Source organism: Trachurus trachurus, assembly GCF_905171665.1.
Source record: "Trachurus trachurus genome assembly, chromosome: 17".
Lineage (NCBI taxonomy): Eukaryota > Metazoa > Chordata > Actinopteri > Carangiformes > Carangidae > Trachurus > Trachurus trachurus.
Window position 1 is genome coordinate 31,448,012 of NC_139900.1, and position 21,853 is coordinate 31,469,864.

General features: G+C 41.3%; 1 protein-coding gene across 1 annotated transcript in view; it reads right to left on the reverse strand.

Moving 5' to 3' along the window:
• Positions 1-21,853, reverse strand: part of cacna1eb (calcium channel, voltage-dependent, R type, alpha 1E subunit b) — a gene marked incomplete at both ends in the record, with an annotated part of 57,140 nt that overhangs the window by 31,551 nt on the left and 3,736 nt on the right. The window contains 3 exons of the mRNA XM_083990877.1: positions 10,375-10,514; positions 11,559-11,662; positions 15,140-15,432. Of these exons, the coding sequence (XP_083847003.1) occupies positions 10,375-10,514; positions 11,559-11,662; positions 15,140-15,432 (537 nt within the window). The remainder of the gene's footprint in view (positions 1-10,374; positions 10,515-11,558; positions 11,663-15,139; positions 15,433-21,853) is intronic.

Genomic DNA, 21,853 nt, shown 5'->3' on the forward strand with positions numbered 1-21,853 from the left:
AGCTGGATGTAATTCAAGGACAGTTTAGTCATTTATTTTTAAGAGAAAGGGCAAATGATTGCAGGCAACAGTGCAGCCAATGAGCTACAGTATACAGTCTATTTGGTACAACAGACGTGTATGGTGGGAGACTAAGAATGCACACCACATACACCTGGCAGGCATCTCTACGCACATCTGCCCACGCACACATTGATGTCCCTCCACCTACACACAAACACTGAAAAAACAGCGTCAGGAGCAACCGACAGGCAAATCTCTCACCACCAACATTCACCAGAAATCACATCAGAATCTCTCCTGCAGCAATGACAAAAGCTGGTTATTATCTTATTTTCAACCGAGAAAAGATAATATTATAACAAATAATTCAAGTGCTGCAATAATCCCGCCATAAAAAACGACATTTTTCATCTCAGTTCAATATCAGTTGAGCCAATTTGGTGGCCCATAAACACAAATGTGTCACTGATGAGAGGATCAATACCCGCTGCTAAGTTGCTATGTAACATTTTAAATGAGCTGTGAAAATGATCATAATTATTTTTCACATTTGTCCATCTTTCTCACTCTGTTACACACACACCCAGAGAGATACAAATATACAAACTCATAAAATCTTTGGCCAGTGTTGGGAAGTGTGGGGGAGGGTATATGTGAGTGTGTGTGTGCGTGTGTGTGTGTGTGTGCGTGTGTGTGTGTGCGTGCGTGTGTGTGTGTGCGTGTGTGCGTGTGTGTGTGTGTGTGTGTGTGTGTGTGTGTGTGTGTGTGTGTGTGTGTGTGTGTGTGTGTGTGTGTGTGTGTGAGAGAGCAGGGGGTAGAAAGCACATGGCAGAAACTCAAGTGTAAGCCCACGCAGAATCTCTCCTGAAAGCAGTGGGAGGGAGAGGGGCCGAGTGAGTGACTGAATGAGTGAGGCCATGTTACCGCTAATGCGGATAAACCTGAAAACAAAAAAGAAAAAGAAAAAAAAAGAAGAAGTGGAGAATGCTCACAGCCCAAAACACCACGCTCTGTTTCTAAATGTTTACGACCAGTACTGAATGCTGCTGTGTGTAGGACAACTGAGCGAGCATCTGCTGCTACAGTGAATCAAAACACTGGATCACACAACACGATTTTCACAATTGAAACGTGTTTCTCTTTGTCTTCTTCACAGAAAAGGGAGCCAACATTTTCAAATATGAGCCAGTTAAGACATCAGGTGATGAAGTTTTTCATCAAAGACACAATACTTCTTTCTTATCTGATCCCTGCAGGCGGCAGTCTGTGTGGTGTTAAAAAGGTCTTTAAAAGGCTCCCACACATTGCTGTAGCTGTATTTACAAGCCCACAGATACTTAAGTCACCATGAGATTATGGGTGCGGTCAGATTTCTGCAGCTTTCTCGCCTTAGGGTTGAATGCCTCTGCCAAACAGTCAATTTGCATTAAAAAAAAAGAAGCATTTTGTGAGGTGACAGTGACCTTGACCTTTGAGCACCAAAACTGAATCAGTTCATCCATTCAAAGGAACCAAGTGTTATGAAATCCCCTCAAAGCATTCACAAGAATGGGATGGATGTGTGTAGAGATGGACACTCAAACACATAATGCCTCCGGATATGGCTGTCATCATCACAGGGGCATTAAAGGTAGGGTTGGAGATCCTGTTCTGGAGCATTTTTTTTTTTTACAAAACTGTTTTAAATCCTCTTCACACTCCGATTGCAACCAATTAATTAAATGCTTCTTCACAAAAATGAAAAAAGTCTGTCACCTGTGGGACGGACAATCCTGTAAAAACAGCATCCAATCATCGTGAACGCGACATTCTCGATGATTGGATCATGATGTGTGAGTGAGTGAGTGAGTGAGTGAGTGAGTGAGTGAGTGAGTGAGTGAGTGAGTGAGTGAGTGAGTGAGTGAGTGAGTGAGGGAGGGAGAGAGTGAGTGAGTGTCAGACAAAGCTATGACACAGTGACGGAGCAGGAGCACAGGAGTGGGAGTCTGTGGAAATAGCCTTCAAACCAAACACGCTGAACAAAGGCAGGCAACAGCACAGCTCCTTCAAGGCTGCACAACACAACAATTCAGTGGAGGCTCCCTCAAAATTAAAGCAAATATTGTGTCTGCTTGTGTGCGCTCATGAATCATCTCTACACACACACACACACACACACACACACACACACACACACACACACACGCACACACACACGCACACGCGCACGCACACGCGCACGCGCACGCGCACGCGCACACGCACACGCACACACACACACACACACAGGTCATTTTCATGTTGTTCTCTCTTTTCTCCTGAAGAAATAAATCGCTGAGACAATTAGTACTAATACAAACCAACACATTTTCAATCTTTTTACAATCTACCTAAGTTGTTGTATTCATGTCACATGTCACAGTCATGAACATGTCATAAACATTATGTCAATGTCATAACGTTGTTATTAAGTGTCATTCAGTTAATCCTAACCCTAACCCTACCAACCCGGGTGTTATGACATTGACATAATGTTTATGACATGTTTATGACTGTGACATGTCACTCTTATGATGAGACCAAAGTGTTACCAAATCTCCTTCATTTTGACATGAAGCCTTCCTAACAGTCTGTGTGACAGCAGCTCTCACTCTCTTTAGACATCATGATCGTGATCATGTGATCACCGATCAGCTGAAGGTATTTACACCTGTAGACCTTGGACAAGGTCCCACACTAACACCTCCAACCCTCTGGGACTGTGAGTCTAAAGGTGATGAGGATGTTTGCTTTTCACATGTAAAACAGTGTTACAATCTCTGGGTGTTTGATAGTCTGAACAGTGTTGTTTCCAATATTTCTAAATCTACTGTTAATTTAAGAAAATAAATACAGTAATTTAAAAAAATGTAAATAACTTCAACTGTTTCTATTTAGTTTGAGTTTGAGTTTTTTTATATGAAAGGATTTTGAACACTGTAATAGATTACATCTACTCAGCTACTGCAAAATATTGTCAAACAGATCTCAAAACTGGGAGGTATGAACAAGTCCAGTCCTCTACTGGTATAATGTAAATATGAATGAGGCTTAAAAAAAAGACAGGACATGTCTGTTCTGATGATACCAGCCAGCAGTGTAAAACTTAAGGATGTGGGAGCCTCCTTTCATATTTAATAGAGCTATCAAGATGTGCCCTTCCTGCTGTACAGGTCTTTGCCACCTTGGTCTCAAAGCACCCACGGAAAACCCTGAATTGGGAAGTTTATGAGCTTAAAAATGAGTAGGAGAAAATTTAAATGTTTTAATTTATTAAAGCAGAAGTGAGTGATATATTTGTGTTAATATAAGTCTTAAATAGTTATATCTTCCGACAGCAATCACTTACATAGAGTGTTTGGACTGAAACACGGGTCTCTCAGTCCCTCTGCTCTGCTCTGAGCCGAAGAGAAAACATTTATCGTATCCTACAGTTTTTATCCAATGAGGAGAGAGAACGGCATGCAGGGCTGTGTGTGCAGCCAAGGAACGCCGTGAATGTGGTGACGTAGCGACGAGGACTGTTATGGTGCGTTCAAGGAAACTCGTATTTTTCCCACCGTGAAGTGGTACCAGTTCGATCTGGTACGAGTTCACCGGTCGGAAGTTACGAGTGGCCGTTATAGTGACTTTCACCGGTAAAACAGGTCGGAAAAACACGAGTGGGTTGCCTGAAACGCTACAAAGTCGTAAGTTGTGACTTGAAGCTGTAATTTACGATTTCAAAAGCCTGCCTGGAACGCAGCATTAGCGAAAACGACCGGATCACTCACTTCTGCTTTAAGTATTCAGTGAGCACAGATATGGGAGTGTCCCGTATTCCAAGGTTATCTCCTTGTTTCTCCCAGGTAATTTGCATGTCCCTGGACCTTCATTATAAATAATCATACATAGATCCATATGTTTTATATGTTTGTCTGATGTTGTCCAAGTTGCCAGATTGCGTATGAAACATAAGCTCAGCACACAATCCACACAATAATGATTTCAAAACCCATCTGTTACCACAACCTGGCAAATTGACGTGAGCAGTTGCTCTCTGCACAGGCAGGGAGGACATTTGACTCAGAAATTGATAAAGTGTTGAAGTTTAATTACAATTCATGGAATATTCACCCAATGGTAAATGTTGATGTTCACATCAGAATATGAATTGAAAAAATGTAAATAAATTATACCAGTATGTTTATTATGTGTATATTTTGTGTGTGCATAAAGTGGGTAGAGCACTGACACTGGATTGCAGCCGTGATAACAAAGAAGCCTCATTTAGTTTTTGCTGCATATACCACACATGTGGAACAAATAACCAGTCCTGATGTATACCCCAACTCTTTCACAAGGTCACTGTTCTGATTCCACTGTGCAACGATCCAGCCACCGGTTAACGTTCATAGCGAGAGGCTAATCTCTTCCTCGTTGGCTCTTTAAGTGAAGCACTGTTGCACTGTATTGTACCAAACTGGCTCTGGAGAGGATGAATTCATTACATGCACAGAATGCAGCCTCTCCCACACACCTCCACCTACACTCACTAAGAACACCACCAAAAACTACAGTAATCAGCAGCATCACGTTGCTCACATTTCGACACAGCTCTGCATATGGTAATGTGCATCAACATAATGCATCAGCAAATTAACGTCTTTGAATTAAATAAAAGCTAGCTGAATGAAACAGCTGCGACATTAATGATGTTCAGGTGAATTGGGATAACATTTTTTTAAAGGTATTAGTCCACTATTAGTCATAGAATAAATGGATGGGTGTATGTTTTCCCAAAGAAAACCCACCTGGGACTGTGGGCTATTGTTTATTCAGCTCAATTACACGAGCAAAATTAGAGCTGAGACCACTGCAGTCGTCCCTGTGTCACTTAAAAGGTAGATAGGTAGATAGATACCATCAAACTAGCAGAAACAACACAGTAACATACACTGGCACGCAAAGCTAGATTTAGAAATGAGCAAAGCTGGCAAATGCCTGAAGCCACAAACCTCCAGTTACTACCAGTTACTTTCAAAGTAATGACTTTCTAAATTATGAGAGTTTTACGAGATTTCATATGGGACCACCAGTTAAGGATGTCAATGTTAAACATTTAAACAATGTGTGACTCAGCTGATATGAGCACTGTTAAAAAAAATGAAAGCATCAAGCTAAATGTAACATAAATAGACATTGCATAGAGTCAAATAATGTATTTACTGTAACTTAAACACCAGTGGCTTTGTTTGATATACAGTAGGCACATGTGGAGAAATGTATGTATTTCAATAAGTTGATTATATCAGTTCATGCTAACATGATCATTTCCCTCAACATTGTTTGCCTCAGCAACATGTTTTGTAATTTGAGGTAGCCTATGTTGTGTTTTTTTGTGAGTGTAATTTAAAAAAGATAATCAAGTGCAACATCAGATGTGTTGCCATATCTGTTCAATGTAAATGCACCATAGCAGGCTAGCTTCGTCTGTGAGCAAGCTCAGTTAACTATGCAGCACCTAAACCAGTTACTGGGCGGTTAATAGGTGCACATGCACATGTTTGTGCTGTGCTGTTGTGCAGTTTGAGCTGTTGAGTGTTATTTGGTTTTATTAAGACTGCAAATTGTGGGCACTGTGTCACAATCTGGTTTTAACAGCTTATTTTTTTTATTTTGTTCACATTTTGCTCACATGGTACATACGGACTACGCAGTCGTATTTAAGCGTCGGAGCACTTGTTGTGTTTTGGATGACATGGCCAGGTTCTGCCATGTGCGCTTGCAACAAGGCAAATATGCAGATGACAGTATAAAGTGGTGAACATTGGTCCAAATGAAAATGTCTGCCCAACGTCCACCAAATGTTCTTCCAACCATACGTCCACCTGCACATTTAATTCTATAGACAAAAGCTGCTTTAGCATGAATAGACAGGCAGACAAAAGTGAGACTGTTCTCACTTCTCTATGTCTATCTTTGTGCCAGATGGCTAATGAATCACTCCCAACTCCCACCCAGTTGTATTATTCATCCTGTCTAAAGAGCAACAATTTTAGCAAAGTGTCACACTTTGTAAGAGGGACACTGGACGGGGGCAACGAGGGAAAACTGATAACCGTCGTGCAATATGACGGGATACTGACACACACAAACCCACAGAGGCATAGTGTGCAGGCACAGCTAGGATCAATATCATTGTCATCTATATATATCAAGGTACGACAAATGACTAAGAGCTCATCAACATGAGGGAAACAGGTTCACTGGTAAAAGATCTGTACCTGCAGCCTCATAAATGGAGTAACATGCACACACACATGCACAAGTCATTTGGGAGACATCTTATTGCTAATCAAAGCATCGGATCCACCTGTTTGCCGCGGGACATAATTGACCATTTTAGGAATCCCACTGAATTAAATTGGTTTGTGGGTGACTTGTTCTAACTGTGGTGTTTTTTGCTACACACTCTTCACTCAGATTAAGGATTTTAATTGAGCTCAGTGTCCCAGCAGATTCGCTTCTAGCAATTCATTAATATGAAATGGAATGAATGCCGCCAGCACTGGCCCAGTGGCCTCGATTTTATTCCCAACTGGCCCCTATGACACATGTGTGTTTTCTTTTAAGTCTGACTTACTTGTGCTGTGCCACCAGAGTGATAGAGAGAGAGTGTGTGTTTGTGTGTATCTGAGTGAGCGAGGGAAGAGAGGCATATGTGCTACTAGAAAATGTGTCAGATGGGATGGAGGAAATCAGGTCGTCAGTTACCAATTCCAGCTGTGGCGGGAGTTGGACAAGATGATCTATGGGCAGCAGAAAACACGCTGACAACTTTGTGCGTTTTTTACAGTTTCATACATGATCAGTTGTATTGGAAACACTAACAACTCTAACAACTGATTTTAAAACAGTCATAAAATACCACATCTTCAGTTTGAGTGCATCCTTACTGTCTTGGCTGTAACCTGCGCTCGGTCATTGACCACCACTGACACATATCTATTTTCTTTATTTTTTTATTCTTTACCAGGCAAAACATTAAGAACAAAGTTCTTATCAACAATGTTGGCCTGGCAAGTGCCATAAAACACTTGCAGGGGAAGAGGGAGAAAGTTAGGATGTATATTTAAGAGGCACACATTTCTGAATTCATACCAATGTGCAGAAAATAAGGACTGAAATTGGATCCGTGGCGGACCAGGGCGGACCACAGCTCAACTAAGGAAGTCACCCCTGGTCATCTTCAAGCTGTTTGCATAACCACTGGAGTCAAAGCCCCTGACAAATGTCTGCCTGATATTAAATATTCATGACTGTTTAAGAGGCCATAAAAGTAAAAATTAGATGGGAAAAAAAATCGCCCACACATAATTTGAGTGTAATTAAAGAGTTTTCATTGGACTGTGTGAAGGTGGTTTAATTGAATTTGATTGACGGCGCTGTAAAACATAACCAAACAAACCCACAACTGTCATTACATTTTGTCTTAAATGTTGCTTAATACTCACTAACACTATTTTCTATTTTCAGTACAACTCACTTTCTTTTGGCTTGAAAGGTGCAAGTAACACATTGGGCTATGTTTTGGCAATTACAGTGAGTGTTAAGATACTGAACATATGGATTAACAATAGAGAAGTGAATTATGCAGCAGGAGTGAGGGGAAGTGTTCAGATCCTTAACCTAAGTAAAAAATACTAATACATCACTGGTAAAGTCCTGCCTGCTTAACTACTACTGCTAGGAAAAATGGCAGCACCTGTCATATTATCATATCTTAAATTATTAACAGTTATTGATAATAGGTCTGTGTAAGCAGCATTTACACTGGTCAAGACAGAGAGGCATTATGTCAAACTGATCACTGTTGCTTTTTCCACAAAGAATCTTTTTGTCTGACTTTAGTACTTAACTACATCTGAATATCTGCGTGACCTCGGCAAAGAAAACGACATGTCACCTCAGTGCTGCTTTGTATCCCTATCAAAATACTGTTTTGAACATACTTGTGTTCAGCTTGTGAATAACGTGCTCGTCAAAACCAAGCCATGTACTCTGAACGGTGCTTTGTTTCTTTTCACCATAACGAGGACAGCATTTGCTGAGAAACTTAGAGTAAAATAATTTGGTGCTAACACTGATTGCTGCCTAATGAGAGATTTCAAAGTATCCCACTAAAGCAACCAATAATGTTCAGATTGACTGAAAAACTTAAACTTTGTAAATCCTGTGGAAATCTGTCATCGGCACATCTGTTCAGCTTTTTAGGCCGCGCTGCCTGCTCTGTAAACGATGATGCTCATGTCCCTTTTATGTAAGAGGCAGCGAGAGAGAGAGAGAGAGAGAGACAGCGAGATGGAAAGACAGACAGAGAAATAAGAGATACAGAGAAAAAGAAAGATGTGGGTGTCAGGTTGAAATGAGATGTCAACACGCCGATAGCAATCTTCCCAGAATGCTGAATACTGTACACTTAGCCATAAACAGCACACCAGTGGTAACAATGCTCCGCTCCTGTGCAATTAATTTACGAAACCCAGTCTTGTAGGGAACAAATTAAGTCTCTCATTATGTTTTCTTCTTGGGTCTGTGTCTCCATTTTCCCTTCTCCCCCTTGATTTCCCCCTTCTTTTCTTCTCTTTTTCTCTCAACCATGCATCCATTCTTTCTGTTGCTTTTGCATAACATCTCCAGCGCTGCATTCACATTTAATTCACAGAGGTCCTGGGGGCGAACCGAAGCAGGTTTTAGATACAACTGCCAATCCACTTATCCACCCACCTAATCGCTGACTGCAGAGCCTGACTGTGCCATGGAAACACACATTTCCCTGCATTTATGTGTTGTGTTTTCCTGTGGATGTATGTGATGTGTAAATGTATAATTCTCGTAAAGGGAAAAAAAAAAAAAAATCACATCAACATAACAACAATAAAGACCAGCCCATAGCGGTCAACCATCGCTAACCATGCAGCAATAATGTCAGACATGAGGTACAGCGTGTAGTGATTGGAGGCCTTTAAACTGCAGTACGGACATGCATGGAGAAATAATGATAAATGTCGACACAAACACAGAGTCACATGCATGAACGCACCAACATAACTTGACAATCAGTGTCTGAAATTAATCATTTGCTTGACTACCCACAGGCTGGTAAACTAAAAAAGAATACTGTCAAAATTAATTGCGGCATCAGTTGCTGAGCATTAATTTAAAAAACTTTTTTTCACTCTCTCATACAATCAGTGAAGTTTGTAATTCATCATGGAGTTCAACCAAATTCAAAATTAAAAGACTTGCAGGCATACCTCTCTCACTGTCTAGCACACACACAAGCTTGTAACCAAACCCTCTCTTTTACATCAGACATTCTGATATTAAGAGGCTACTTTGCTGACCTTCAATTTAGACGTTTCCACCTATTTCTAATGGAGACTGTGTGAGACAGTTAGGGAAGGCTGATAGTATTACATAATACTCTGGTGATCAAATGAGACAATGAATAGATCCTACTAACAAGCACTGTCTGTGTAACCAAAGCGTGATACTGTACAACTTATTCCACTGTGCCATAGAGCTTAAAATCACATTAAAAAGCCACAGTGACAGTTTCTTCAGTACCTATAATATCAACGCTTTAAACATCACAACCACAAGTGATAAGTAATAACTCATGGCTGAAAATAATCTCCAACAATTATGCAAGTTTGAGTAATGTTTTCTGAATCAAAGTGCACTGTGAGAAAAATAAAAGGAAACGCATATTCGGTTGCTTCTAACCTTGTCTCAAAGCGATCACTTTACCAGTAAATATCACCGAAATCACAGCACAACCATTGTCACTGTCCTATGAGTTTGCCGATTTTGTCAGACAGTGTTGCTGATATAAAATTAGGATTTCAGTAGTGCAAAGCCACAGCTTGGAAAAGGCTTTAAAGTGAGTGCTGCTGGTTAACATGTATTGGCATTTTGGCCACTATTTCATCCTTGGGAGTGCTACAGTGGATAGCTGGAAAAGCTACTGTAAGAAGACCAATTTTAAATGGTTATTCGACACCTTCAACAATGCAGCCAAACAACATAAAACCCCATAAAACATGCTGCAGTAAGAAAAGCACAAGTGTAATTAACAGCAGTAATCGCGTAGCATTAATAATAGCTGCATTATGTTTAGATGAGTCTAATCCAAGGTTGCTGTATTCTGTACACTGGCACACTATATCTGATAGTGAGCCACCATATTTGTTCCTTTGAAGACAGATTTCAGCATCGTGTTTGGTGAGAAGTAGTTCAGGAATCTGTCGACAATGTCTCAAACAAACATTCCTGCCTCTGTTGAAACAGATAGCGCAGATTACTCACCCGCTGAGCACGACTATGAAGTCCATGACGTTCCAGCCGTTCCTCAGGTACGAGCCTTTATGGAAAACAAACCCGAGGGCCACCAGCTTGATACCGGCCTCGAAGCAGAAGATCCCAATGAAGTATGGCTCTGTCTTTTCCTGAAGGAATAACGCAGCATGAAGTCAGGAGTGAATAATAAAGCAACAGGTAGGTGCCGTCCATAGGGAGGAGTGGTTGAGTTCAAAATGTAATTTAACTCCAGTCATGAATGAGGCTATAATGTTAAAACTGTAACTTTTGGGATGTGCTTTGTGCATATAGGGTGTACACTTTAAGTCCAGCGATTAGATGTACCCTCCTGTATTTACTGTTACCATTAACAAACAATCAAAGATGCGTGTGCATCAAAGGGTAGAAAACAGATTAGTATTTTACCATAACAGATTACATACTGTATGTGGTAAACAGCGATGGGAAAAAATGTATGGTGAGGTTAATTTAACATAGACAGCCAGAATATCAATGAAAAATCCAGAAATAATATCATCATATAAAGGTTATAAAAGAATTTACATTTGATCAAGTGAAATGAGGGCAAAAATCAGCAAGGGATCATTTTCCCCACTGTATGTTCAATATATTTTACTAGGATATGTGCTTAAAGTAAAATGAAATCATTAAGAAAATTATCCAATTGTATATTTATCATATAATCTACCAACAACGGGTTCTTACAGTATTTTAATCTATTGTATAAAAAAATCTATAACTTTTATTTATTTATTGGCTTTTTGCCTTTTTTTTTATTTGATAGCACAGTGAGATAGACAGGAAAGAGGGAGGCAGAGAGAGGGGGACTCGAACCGGGGACGCCTGCGTTGAGGACTGTAGCCTCTACATGGGGCGGCCGCTTTAACCACTGCGCCACGCACCGCCTCAAAAAATCTATAACTTTTGATTGTTAATGTCTTTTTTTTTATGTAAAATCTTAATCTAAACAGTAGCAGTATCGATAACTAGATTTCCATTTTGGGAATACTGAACAAAAAACATCTCCTCATGTTGATCTCCTCATAAACCCGCAGTCATCCTTTGTTTGTTTTCTACCCACTTGTGTGAGTATATTTCATGATGACATTGAACAAAAAAAAGGAAAAGAAAAGTCTGCATGATGAGGATGTAAAAACAGATTTTGTCCTCACCAGTCTCTTTGCCATGGGGGTCTTGTCCTCTCCTGGGAGGTGCTGCTCCAAAGCCAGGACGACACAGTTGGCGGTGATGGTGGCCAGGATCATGTACTCAAATGGTGTAAAGGCCGTGAAGTTAAGGACATAACTTTGATCAAAACATGAAGCAAATGGCACATAAAAACAAACAGTACGTAGTAAACAACATCAGCTCAAATTCTGTCATATTTTTGTGTTAAACTAATACACTGTACTGTACATCGTTACACAATTACATCCCAATGCTGAAAGAAAAAACAAGCTTGTTACTAAGGACAACAGCTATTTTATAAACAAACACACACTGATACTGTTTTTGTAATTGCAGAGATATTTCAGAGAACATGTGTGCGTGGTTCAGTGAGAAGGAAAAAACATAGATGGATGGATGATTAAATGACACATGAATTATGGCATGGTTCATATTCTCTGCTATTGGAAGCAATCTGTTAGAGAGATTGCAGTATCCATGGCAACCTGCTTTTAAAAGTGCTTTTCATGAAGAGACACCGAGCAGGTAAGGGAGGGAAAGAGAGTGAAAAGAGTGAGTGAAGTCACCTTGGCCTGACTGGTCTAACGACACAAACCACAACAGACAGCTCTCTGGGCTCCTTCACTGCATAGAGCAGAAACAACAGAAGAATAAACAGTAGGAGATATATGTCAATTCTCTAACTCTCATATGATAAACACACATCTTTCCAGTATTTTTTCCCTTTGCTATTAAAGGAAAGCAGCCAGGGTTTTGGTTTGAAATATGATGCTCTATAGACCAGGGCACAAGCAAAAACTGCAGAAAAATAACAAAAAGAAATGTTTTTATGAATGTAACCTAAATCTTGTATGAAAAAATAAGCATTTTGTGGTTTAGTTCATTGTACAGGTTTGGGTGGTGAACTGACTCTGATCAGGTAAATCGATACAAGTCATTATTATTCTGCACTGATTTCTATAATTCTATAAACAAATTATGATTGTTTAGACAAGCAATGCAAAAACACTTGTTGTGTAATGAAATTACAGTTGTGAAAATATGAAACTGAACTGAAATCATTCGTACATTTATTCACTATTTTGTGAATCATTAAATCATTTAGGTGACTTAAGTAATCCACCAAACATTAAGTTGTTCCACCTTCTCGATTGTGATTCTTAGCTGCTTTTGTCTTTTTGTCTTATGTTATGGTAAAACCAAACCAAACAATATTGAAACTAAATATTCATCCTGAAATGTTAACACAGAGCCAACTTTCACTTGAAAAATCTCAAATCAGTTATCTCGACATCTAAAAAAACAAATAATTGTAAAAGTGTCTGATTTAATGTCCAGTTTGAAAACAAAAATCTTGTTGTAGGGCTAGTTTGTGCAGCTACAACAAATTTCTTTGTGACTCCAAATTATAAAAAATAAATGAATGTTTTCTGTGCTTCTCAGGTGGAATATTTACTCTTATATGTATTCAGGTGATTGAAACAAATGTACGTGTGTCCATGCACTGACATGTGGGACCCAGCATGCACTGCGTGTGTGCATGCGATGGCGACCATACGGGCCCCAACACTTGTATGTGACTGCGACTTTCAGTCCCTTTGGAGTTCCCATGAGGCAGCTGCTCCTTGTTATTAATTTTCCTGCCTTGAGTGAAATGGGGTCACTGACTCACAGAGGAGTGCTGACATGAGGGCCTCTGGGATCCACACTGACTCACATTGACAAGTCCACATTGTTTCCACTGAAAGCGGCAGAAAAGAGCTAAAGTGGGAAACACTTAATAAAACTCACCCACTCTGTTGCTTCCTGTTACCTGTTGGAGTGCACGCCAGTCATCATACCTGTTTTAGGCCACGCTAATGGAGTGCTATTGATCACATAACTTCCATTTAGATTAAGTACTCAGCTAACTCATTTCATATTGTGAACAAATTAATTGAAACCAATGTTGGTTTGAAAGGTAGAAAAAAAAACATTTAAAAAATTGGGGAAATTATGGCATGTACTTTGAAATAGAAAACAAGGAATTATCTATTTCAGCTAATGATTGTTTTTAGAACTGAATAATCTGTTGATCGTTTCCTGGATTAAGAGAAAAGCAACAAATCCTTACACTGGAAAAGCTGCAACCATAACATTTGGGCTTATCATTTGTAAATAATGACATAAGTTTGTCATAAATTGATAGCGTAACTTGCCGGGACCATGACAAGGTCCAGTAAATTATCTTTAGTTCAGAGACTTTGATCCACATTGAGCAACAGAAGCCTCAAGAAACTAAACTTTTGGGAATTTGTATAACTCTCCATTGTGCCAATGCAGCGACACATGATCAAACAGAGAGTGTTGCTATGAATTTGTACAAGTCTGTTTTTCCACTTGCAATCTCAGAACATGGACACTATGTGCAAAATAACCCTCGCCCAGTCAGTACTCTGACATGTGTTGCTTTCACAGCCCACGATCCAGCACGGTACTATACCGGCCAGCTCTCTCCCACATACCTCTGCCTCTATGATACAGACAGTCACATTACCGTGCTGCCAGTGGCCAGCTAGTCTTGACCACTAGCCCCACTCCCACACACCCACAGCGCCTGTGGTTAGGTAACAGTGGGAGACTGGCACACTGCACTGGAGGGGGTGTAAGACAGGAGGAGCAGTGGGTAGATATGGCAACTGAGTGATGCTGTTGAAGTGATTATGCTATCAAAACATTTAAACATGCACAGAATTTATGAGGTAAATCACTCCAAACATAAATTATGTCAACAAATGAATTCATCTGAACAAGTATAGCACCGATGGATTCTTCTCTTTTGGCCTGTAATTACTGGTCATGATTGCTCCTCGTGTCCACATTGCATCAATTTAACTGTGAACGATAACTTCCCTGATTATCTGTGATGAATCTTTAAAAGTTCAGGAGAAAGAAACTGTTGGCTGACGCTACAGCAGGAAGCAGAGGAGCGCTGCCTGCTGGATTTGAACTGACACCTACTCATGGCCAGGTTCATATTCCAATGAGCACTAAGGCAGCAGAGATGTGCCTACATGCCTCCCCCACAGCGAGCAGAGCTGCATCTAATGATCACCACATGCTAACTTTCCGTCTCCTGCCAGCACCGGGAGCACATGGACGAGCCAACCAACTGAGCGACCGACCCGGGGTCAGTTACTAAACAGAATAATGAAGAGGTTAACTTCAGGTATTTTTCTTTTAACGAGCTCATTATCAATTTGGCGATTCAACTAAGATATGGAAATCATGAGGAGTGGGTTTATGCAGATAAGCAGAGTGAAGGAGGGGGATGCCAGGTATATAGCTGCCAACTGGTGGGAGTCTGATAATGATTAGAAGTCAAGCAAAACACATTCAGAGCAATGGGGGGTTGCACTTCACACTGCACTTTAGGCACTTTTCAGACATGGAGGAGTAAATGTGAGTTGTATTTCCAAGCTGCAGCTGCTCACATGCTGCCTGTCGCTGTCCGTGGTGCTGAACTGACAACAGCCTACCACACACACACACACACACAAACAAGACACACACAAGTTTAAAACACGGCTTTTCATGGAAGGATATGGCCATTCAATGAACTTCCTCGCGTATTTCCTTATGATGTTGCCCTCTGCGAATATGAAGAGCGACCTGTTGACGGTGAGGCAGTTCTGCCGGTGGGGGACGGGGTTGTACAGAGCCATGGTCCGGGCCCGCTGCGCCTTAGCTTGTTTCATAGACGCCGTGAGCGCCGCCGCCGCCGCCGCCGGGTCTTGAGGGTCTCCACCGCGCTCCGGGTCCCCATCCCCGGAGTCCACGGTGCTGGGAGCCGCCGACTCGTCTCCGAACCGAGCCATTCTGCAGAGAGACGGGGTGGGGGGGGTGGGGGAGACGGTCCGCTTCAGAGAGTTTTATAGCTACTACAGGAATGTGAAGTAAAGCGGAGCTGAGCGGAAAGAAATTGATCCACCTGCTTCAATCCACTGGCAGCTTTTCGAGCGCCCCCCCGCCCCTCCAAAAAAAAGAAAAGTTGCAAATTCCTATCACTCCATATCCACAAGAAGATGATGAAGAAGAAAAAACAAAGGGTTATCTCATTCAGCTGGCATCTATTTAAGGAAAAAGTCATCCATTTATTTACTGACGGTTCAGTTCAGACGCACGGGCTGCAAACACTCTGTTACCCCATCTGTTAAACAGCGCGTTACGATCAGCTCGAGACAACTTTTAATAGGTGCGCGTCTCTAAACTCAGGCAGCGAAGGAGAGGGAAGAAGAAAAAGAAGAAGAAGGAGCAGGAGAAGGAGAGAGAGGGGGGAAAGATCCACCGAGTTTACACCTTGCAATTTTCTACCAACATCCAAGCTCGTGTCGATCTGACAAACCGGCAGCTGTGTGATCAGAAACTACCGCGCGCTCATCAGATGTAGAGATCCGTGGGAAGTCTCCGCAAACTTCACGCATCTTCTTCACCCGGTGAACTTGACAAAAAGGAAGGTCTCGTTTGTTTAAAGCGATAAAGCGTCTGAACAAAACAAATGCACCGGCTTCTCCTCAAATCGGTGTGGAAAATGAAGCCAAGACAGTTGCTTGACTGGATCTTTACAATCTCATCACCTGCTGGGAAATTATCACGCGCACGAGCACTGGCAGGCAGCCCCCCCCCCTCCCACAGTAACGTTTCATGATGGCGATTTAAAAAGAAAAAAAAAACATGTGAATGGAAGCTGGTGGAAGAGGAGGGACGTATATTTTGTTACCATAGCAATTATAGTTTGCTGCATGAACAAAAAACATTTTCCTAAAAAGAAAAAAGGAAGAAAAAAAAGCCTATAGATATGCTGTGTGGGTATGTGGTTGAAAAACCAATTACGTAAAGATGTTTGTGGGTGCTGAGGCAAGAGAAGGGGGTGTGAAAATACATTTAGCACTAAATAGTAGGAGCAGAGACAAGGTTTAGAGAAAGGGCAACAAGTGTGTGGATTAAGGCGAGTAAGTCAAAGTCATTACCTGTGGAGAAGCTCTTTATATTTGAGCTTTCCCCCATTGAAAAGCTTTTAGATAGTGAGACTGCATTGTCGTATTTTCTTTAATGGAGACAGACTTGTATAGCCTACTATTAAGACATTTAAAAACTAGGCCATTGTGCTAATATTGGAGTAAAAGTCAGGAGTAAAAATAGAGCATGAAATAGATCTTAGGGCTGCTCCCTTTTTGAGGGAGAGGAGAAGAAAGCAGGGTCTTCTTCACACTCAGTGACACAAGTGAGACCTCATTAGGCAACTGGGCTCCCTCGCTCCATCTGCTGCTCTCCTCCCTCCCCCACCGTTTCCCCAAAGATGACCACTTCAGCCCCCACAAACATGGTCTTTATTCAGGCAGAATGGCATCTTGTTTTAATCTCTGATAGATGCTGTTTGATACAATTAAAAAAAAAAGGATTTGAGCCACAGCATCAATCCTGACACTAGGACAGATGCCGACTGACAGACTCCACACTGTCGGCAGCACAGCGCATACAGGTATCATCACAGACGGGCAGCAAGCGAGGGCTCAGACGGGGGATTGTGAAAGCGAGCCAAGAGAGAGTGACAAATTTATGCTTGGCAAACAAGTCGGAATCTGGGGGAGACGGGAAAAAAAAAATCGATTTAACAGGATCTATGAATAAGTCCCTAACAGAGCTTCAGAAACTCCACTATAACTCTGTTACCTCCTCGTCCTAATCTGCATGAAGCAGGCGGGCGTGTCACTCCATGCAAAGCAGCAGAGCAACACTCACCTATTGAGTGGAGATGATGGAGATCATTGATAAGTTAAAGTGCAGTTTTCTGATAGTTAACAGACTTCAAGTATCAGTTCTGTATCAGAAGAACATTTCTCACTTTCATCTCCACTTTCTCCTAAAAATGTCTTACACAAGCACATGGCACAATAAAAAAAAAAACCATCCACTTGTAAGTGGCCCAACAAAAATATTTGTCCATCTCTGCAAACAGCACATATCTGTGTGTGTGTGTGTGTGTGTGTGTGTGTCTCTAGCTCTCTCTTTGCTGTTGTTTCCATAGCGACATAGCTCTCTTGAATTCCTGCTCCGTTCTTTTCATTTCTGCCAACAAAAGCTATGTTGCACAATAGAGCAACCTCTTCCTACAGAAATCTGTTTCTCCCGACACACACACGCACGCACACACTCCACCGTCGCTCCCTCCCTCCCTCCCTCCCTCCCTCCGCTGCATCAAGGTCATTGGACGTCTTCAAGGAGGAAACAGACAAGACGAGTGTGCAGCAGCTCCACTACACACTGATGATCTATTGTGCTGCACAGATGACCAGATGTAGTCTGATTTTCAGAGTGTGCGACATTTGTTCTGCTCTTGCTCGCAGCCTACTCAAAGGCTTCTGAAAATAGCTGTGTAAACTGTTAGCAGGAAACAGCAGAGAAGCTCATGTCAATTTGCCTGGTCCTATAAGCAAACTTTGAATGAGCTGAAACTGCACAGAGCTGGCGTCATGATTAGCCGATAAAGGTTTACAAGCGAAATACTTTTATGAAAAACAGATGTGATACGGAGAGCACAGCAGCCTGCGGTGTGTTTTTATGTGCACATCCACAGCTAAAAATAAAACATAAAATAAAAAAAAGGTTCTTTAGAAACAGAGTATAAGGGAAGATAGATGAAGCAAGGCTGCAGGTGACACGCACTGTGAGTTAAAACGTTAATGGGTGTACTTTGCGCCAGAACTCTGAAGAGCATTTATATAATTGCAGACAGGCTTTCACCCAACATTGACTGGAGTGGTTTTAGCATTTTATTTTTCTCTCTGTTCCCTAGCAACAGACATCCTCCAGTACTGAGGTATGTCAGTTTGATTCGACCAATAACTGCCGCTTATATCATCGCAGATTGGTGTGACACGATGCCAGTTCACCTTGAAACATTATCTACATCATGGTTATGGCTTCAGAGGAAGGGTCCAACCCTGCAGCGACTAACTGCCTCAAAATCTCTGATTGGTGAACCCCAAGAAAAGTTTCTCTTAACTCTTAATTATAATGAAATATCACATTGCTGTTTTTTCTGATCCTCCACCCATAAGCTCCAATAAGAAGTATAAAATTAAGATTTAATTTGTCTTGAAAATCAATTTAGCATTGTTCAGTCAAGCTCAACAATTTCCAAACTCTGTTGATTAGCAGTAAAGATATTATATGCTACCTCCCTGCTGCTCTTCTACTTTGATTCCCTAGCATCCCCTAATGGACAAATAACCACAATGCATGTAGTGTTCAGAAATCAATGTTTAATCCCAGGTTTCTATCTATCCATTTTTTTTCTAATTTTCTGCTTATTATGTGCTGAAGCTGCTCATTCTGATGACGCTTACAAGCTGAAAATAAGAGAACGAAATAGATTAGCAGTGTGTATGTGTTTATGTTTCTGTACATGTAGGGAAGGGGGGGGTGGGGGTGAAATCAAGAGAGAGTGACAGTAAAGTGGACATGGAGTGGGTGGTGAAGGTACAGCAGAGTAAAGAGAAATCAGAGGATGGTGGAAGGAAGAGGGGGAGGAGGAGGAGGAGGAGGAGGAGGAGGAGGAGGAGGGAAGGGGCTTGTTGGTGGGTTGGGGGTTACTCTGATGGAGTGCCACTCCACATTCGAGTGGTGGGAAGCAGATAATCAGAGCGATGTGGCTCCTGAGTTCAAAAGTTCACAAGCAAGCACCCTCAGCTCCGCCATTAATAACACTATGCAGCATCTGATTACAGTAAACCACAGCCAACGATGTCACACTAGAGAAAAAAACCCCACAAAAAACGTCAGATCAACTGATGAAAGCGGTGGGAACTGATTCAATGATTCATTGCTAGAACTATAACAATGCCTGCAACAAAGGCCTCTGCATATGTATTGCTAATATGGAGCACCCTTTGAAATAAGCACTTTGTAGCTAAGCAACCAAACAACAATAATAAGTGTTATACTTTATACTGTAAAGGCTAATCATTTGAACCCTCGTGCTTTCAATACTCCCCTCAAACATTCCCCATGTGGAGGTTTTGACCGTTAGCAGCATGATGGAACAATGCTTTGAAGTGCATGGTCCTGTTTTATTTGCACATGGGTGTTGATTAACACATGGCTTCACATGGTTACAGTGATCAGTAGTTGGTGGCAGCAACATGCAAATAAATGTAGCCATGTGTGTAAAAAATGTAGTTTTAAAAAATATAAATGTTCATTAAACATTAAAGCTATAGTGCGTTAGTAACTTCTACGTGTCTGTGTACAGTACAAATAAATATAGCCATGAAATGAGTCCCGAATTAAATAAATAGGATGATAAATAGATATAAATGAAATATAAATACATATATTTTTATTTTAAAAACAACATTTTAATTTTTTCAGGAGACTTTTATTTTCTAACGCCTCATTTATTTATTTCCAGATACTTTTATTTCCTAATGTCACATTTATTTATTTCCGGCGACTTTTATTTCATAACATCACATTTATTTATTTCTGGGGACTTTTATTTCATAACATCACATTTATTTATTTCCGGCGACTTTTATTTCATAACGTCACATTTATTTCACTCCTCTTTTATTTCATGCTGCAATATTCAAATGAGGGGGCGGGGTTATCTGGACCCTTTCAGAGTAAAACATCACACGACGGCCTATTCACCTTATTTTGCGCTGGATCTAGTGTGCGGAAGTGCTGTTGTTGTGAATTGTTGAACAATCCACTTCCCTATACACTTAGCTATGTGTTAGTACTGGTACTCTGGTTGAGAAGAACAAGTACTACGTTTACGTGTCTGCTCTGCTCTTTCCCAGAGAAGCAGTAGCTTACGTGAATTTGTCATTACCGGTTCCGTTGCTGTCGGACCGCAGTAGCTGTCATTGTTGCCGCTGGTAGCGGTGCGTAGCAGCTCCAGAGCTCGGGTGATTGATAGCGTCATCACTGGTGGATGTAGGCTATCAACGATCGATATCAACTATCGATATTAGGGGTGTCAACGTTTACAATTTTTTTCTACACGTGTAACCTGGGCTTCTAACTGACGTGTGCGGTTACACGGCATCTCACTCTGTTAGATCTCTGCTACGACCGTCACTGGGTTAGCGAGGTATGTTGAGTCTAAAGCATAGGGTCTAAAGCCAGGCTCTCCTGTACTACAAAGGTGGCTCTCTTTTAACCCGGCTAGATCACCATGGTAACTTATGCTTAGCTCATAACCTGTTCCCGACCAGGTTATGTTCAGAGTTTAATCATAAAATCGGCTATAAAAGCGCCGCTGTTTCACTATTTAACTCATTTTCAGCTGGCGTCATCTTTAGGCTACTTTGACAGTGGATCTGGATCAGAACGGAGCGTTTGTACGAAGGGAGAGATCACGCTGATCCGCTGCTGTTGACTTTCTCTCTGAGCGTCTCCGCCTGCAGACGTTCACACACACACACACACACACACACACACACACAGACAAAATACTGCTGCGACAGGTATCACACCGAAGCGGTTCGTCTCCCTCTTCAATCTGGGCTCTGGTGTCCGGCAGACAAAGAGACTGTTTCTGTTTACACAGCTGATTAATGAGCATCACCTCAGTAGCTCAAAATAAAAGTCGAGTGAAGTTTTCAACGCAGACTTGATGAATATGTGGTTGTATCGTATTAAGTTATTTATTTTACCAATAAAAAACAACAGCATTAGCTCCGCTGCATTACGTACATCCGGTAACGACTTAAATATTTTCATTGCTGTTCATTATATATTTGCTTTGGGAGGTGGGTGCAGGTTGTATGCTGCTAGCCTGCTCCACAATATTCCTGCCCCTCCACTTTGTGTTCGAGACATACTACCGTCTCCTCTTTACAGTTGCTGTGGCAGGGACATAATGCTAGACATAGCTAGCTGGTTAGCTACGCAGCACATAACATTAGCCGTTGAACGACATGACCTCATAAGGCAGAGAGACGATGTGTAACAACCATAGACTGTATAAAAAACAAAAACAGAAACTAGAAAAAACGAAATATGTTTAAAACACTATTCTCCTCCCCAAGTTATTGATCAAGTTGCTGAGTAGCGGTCAACAATTCACAACAACAGCACTTCCGCACACTAGATCCAGCGCAAAATAAGGTGAATAGGCCGTCGTGTGATGTTTTACTCTGAAAGGGTCCAGATAACCCCGCCCCCTCATTTGAATATTGCAGCATGAAATAAAAGAGGAGTGAAATAAATGTGACATTATGAAATAAAA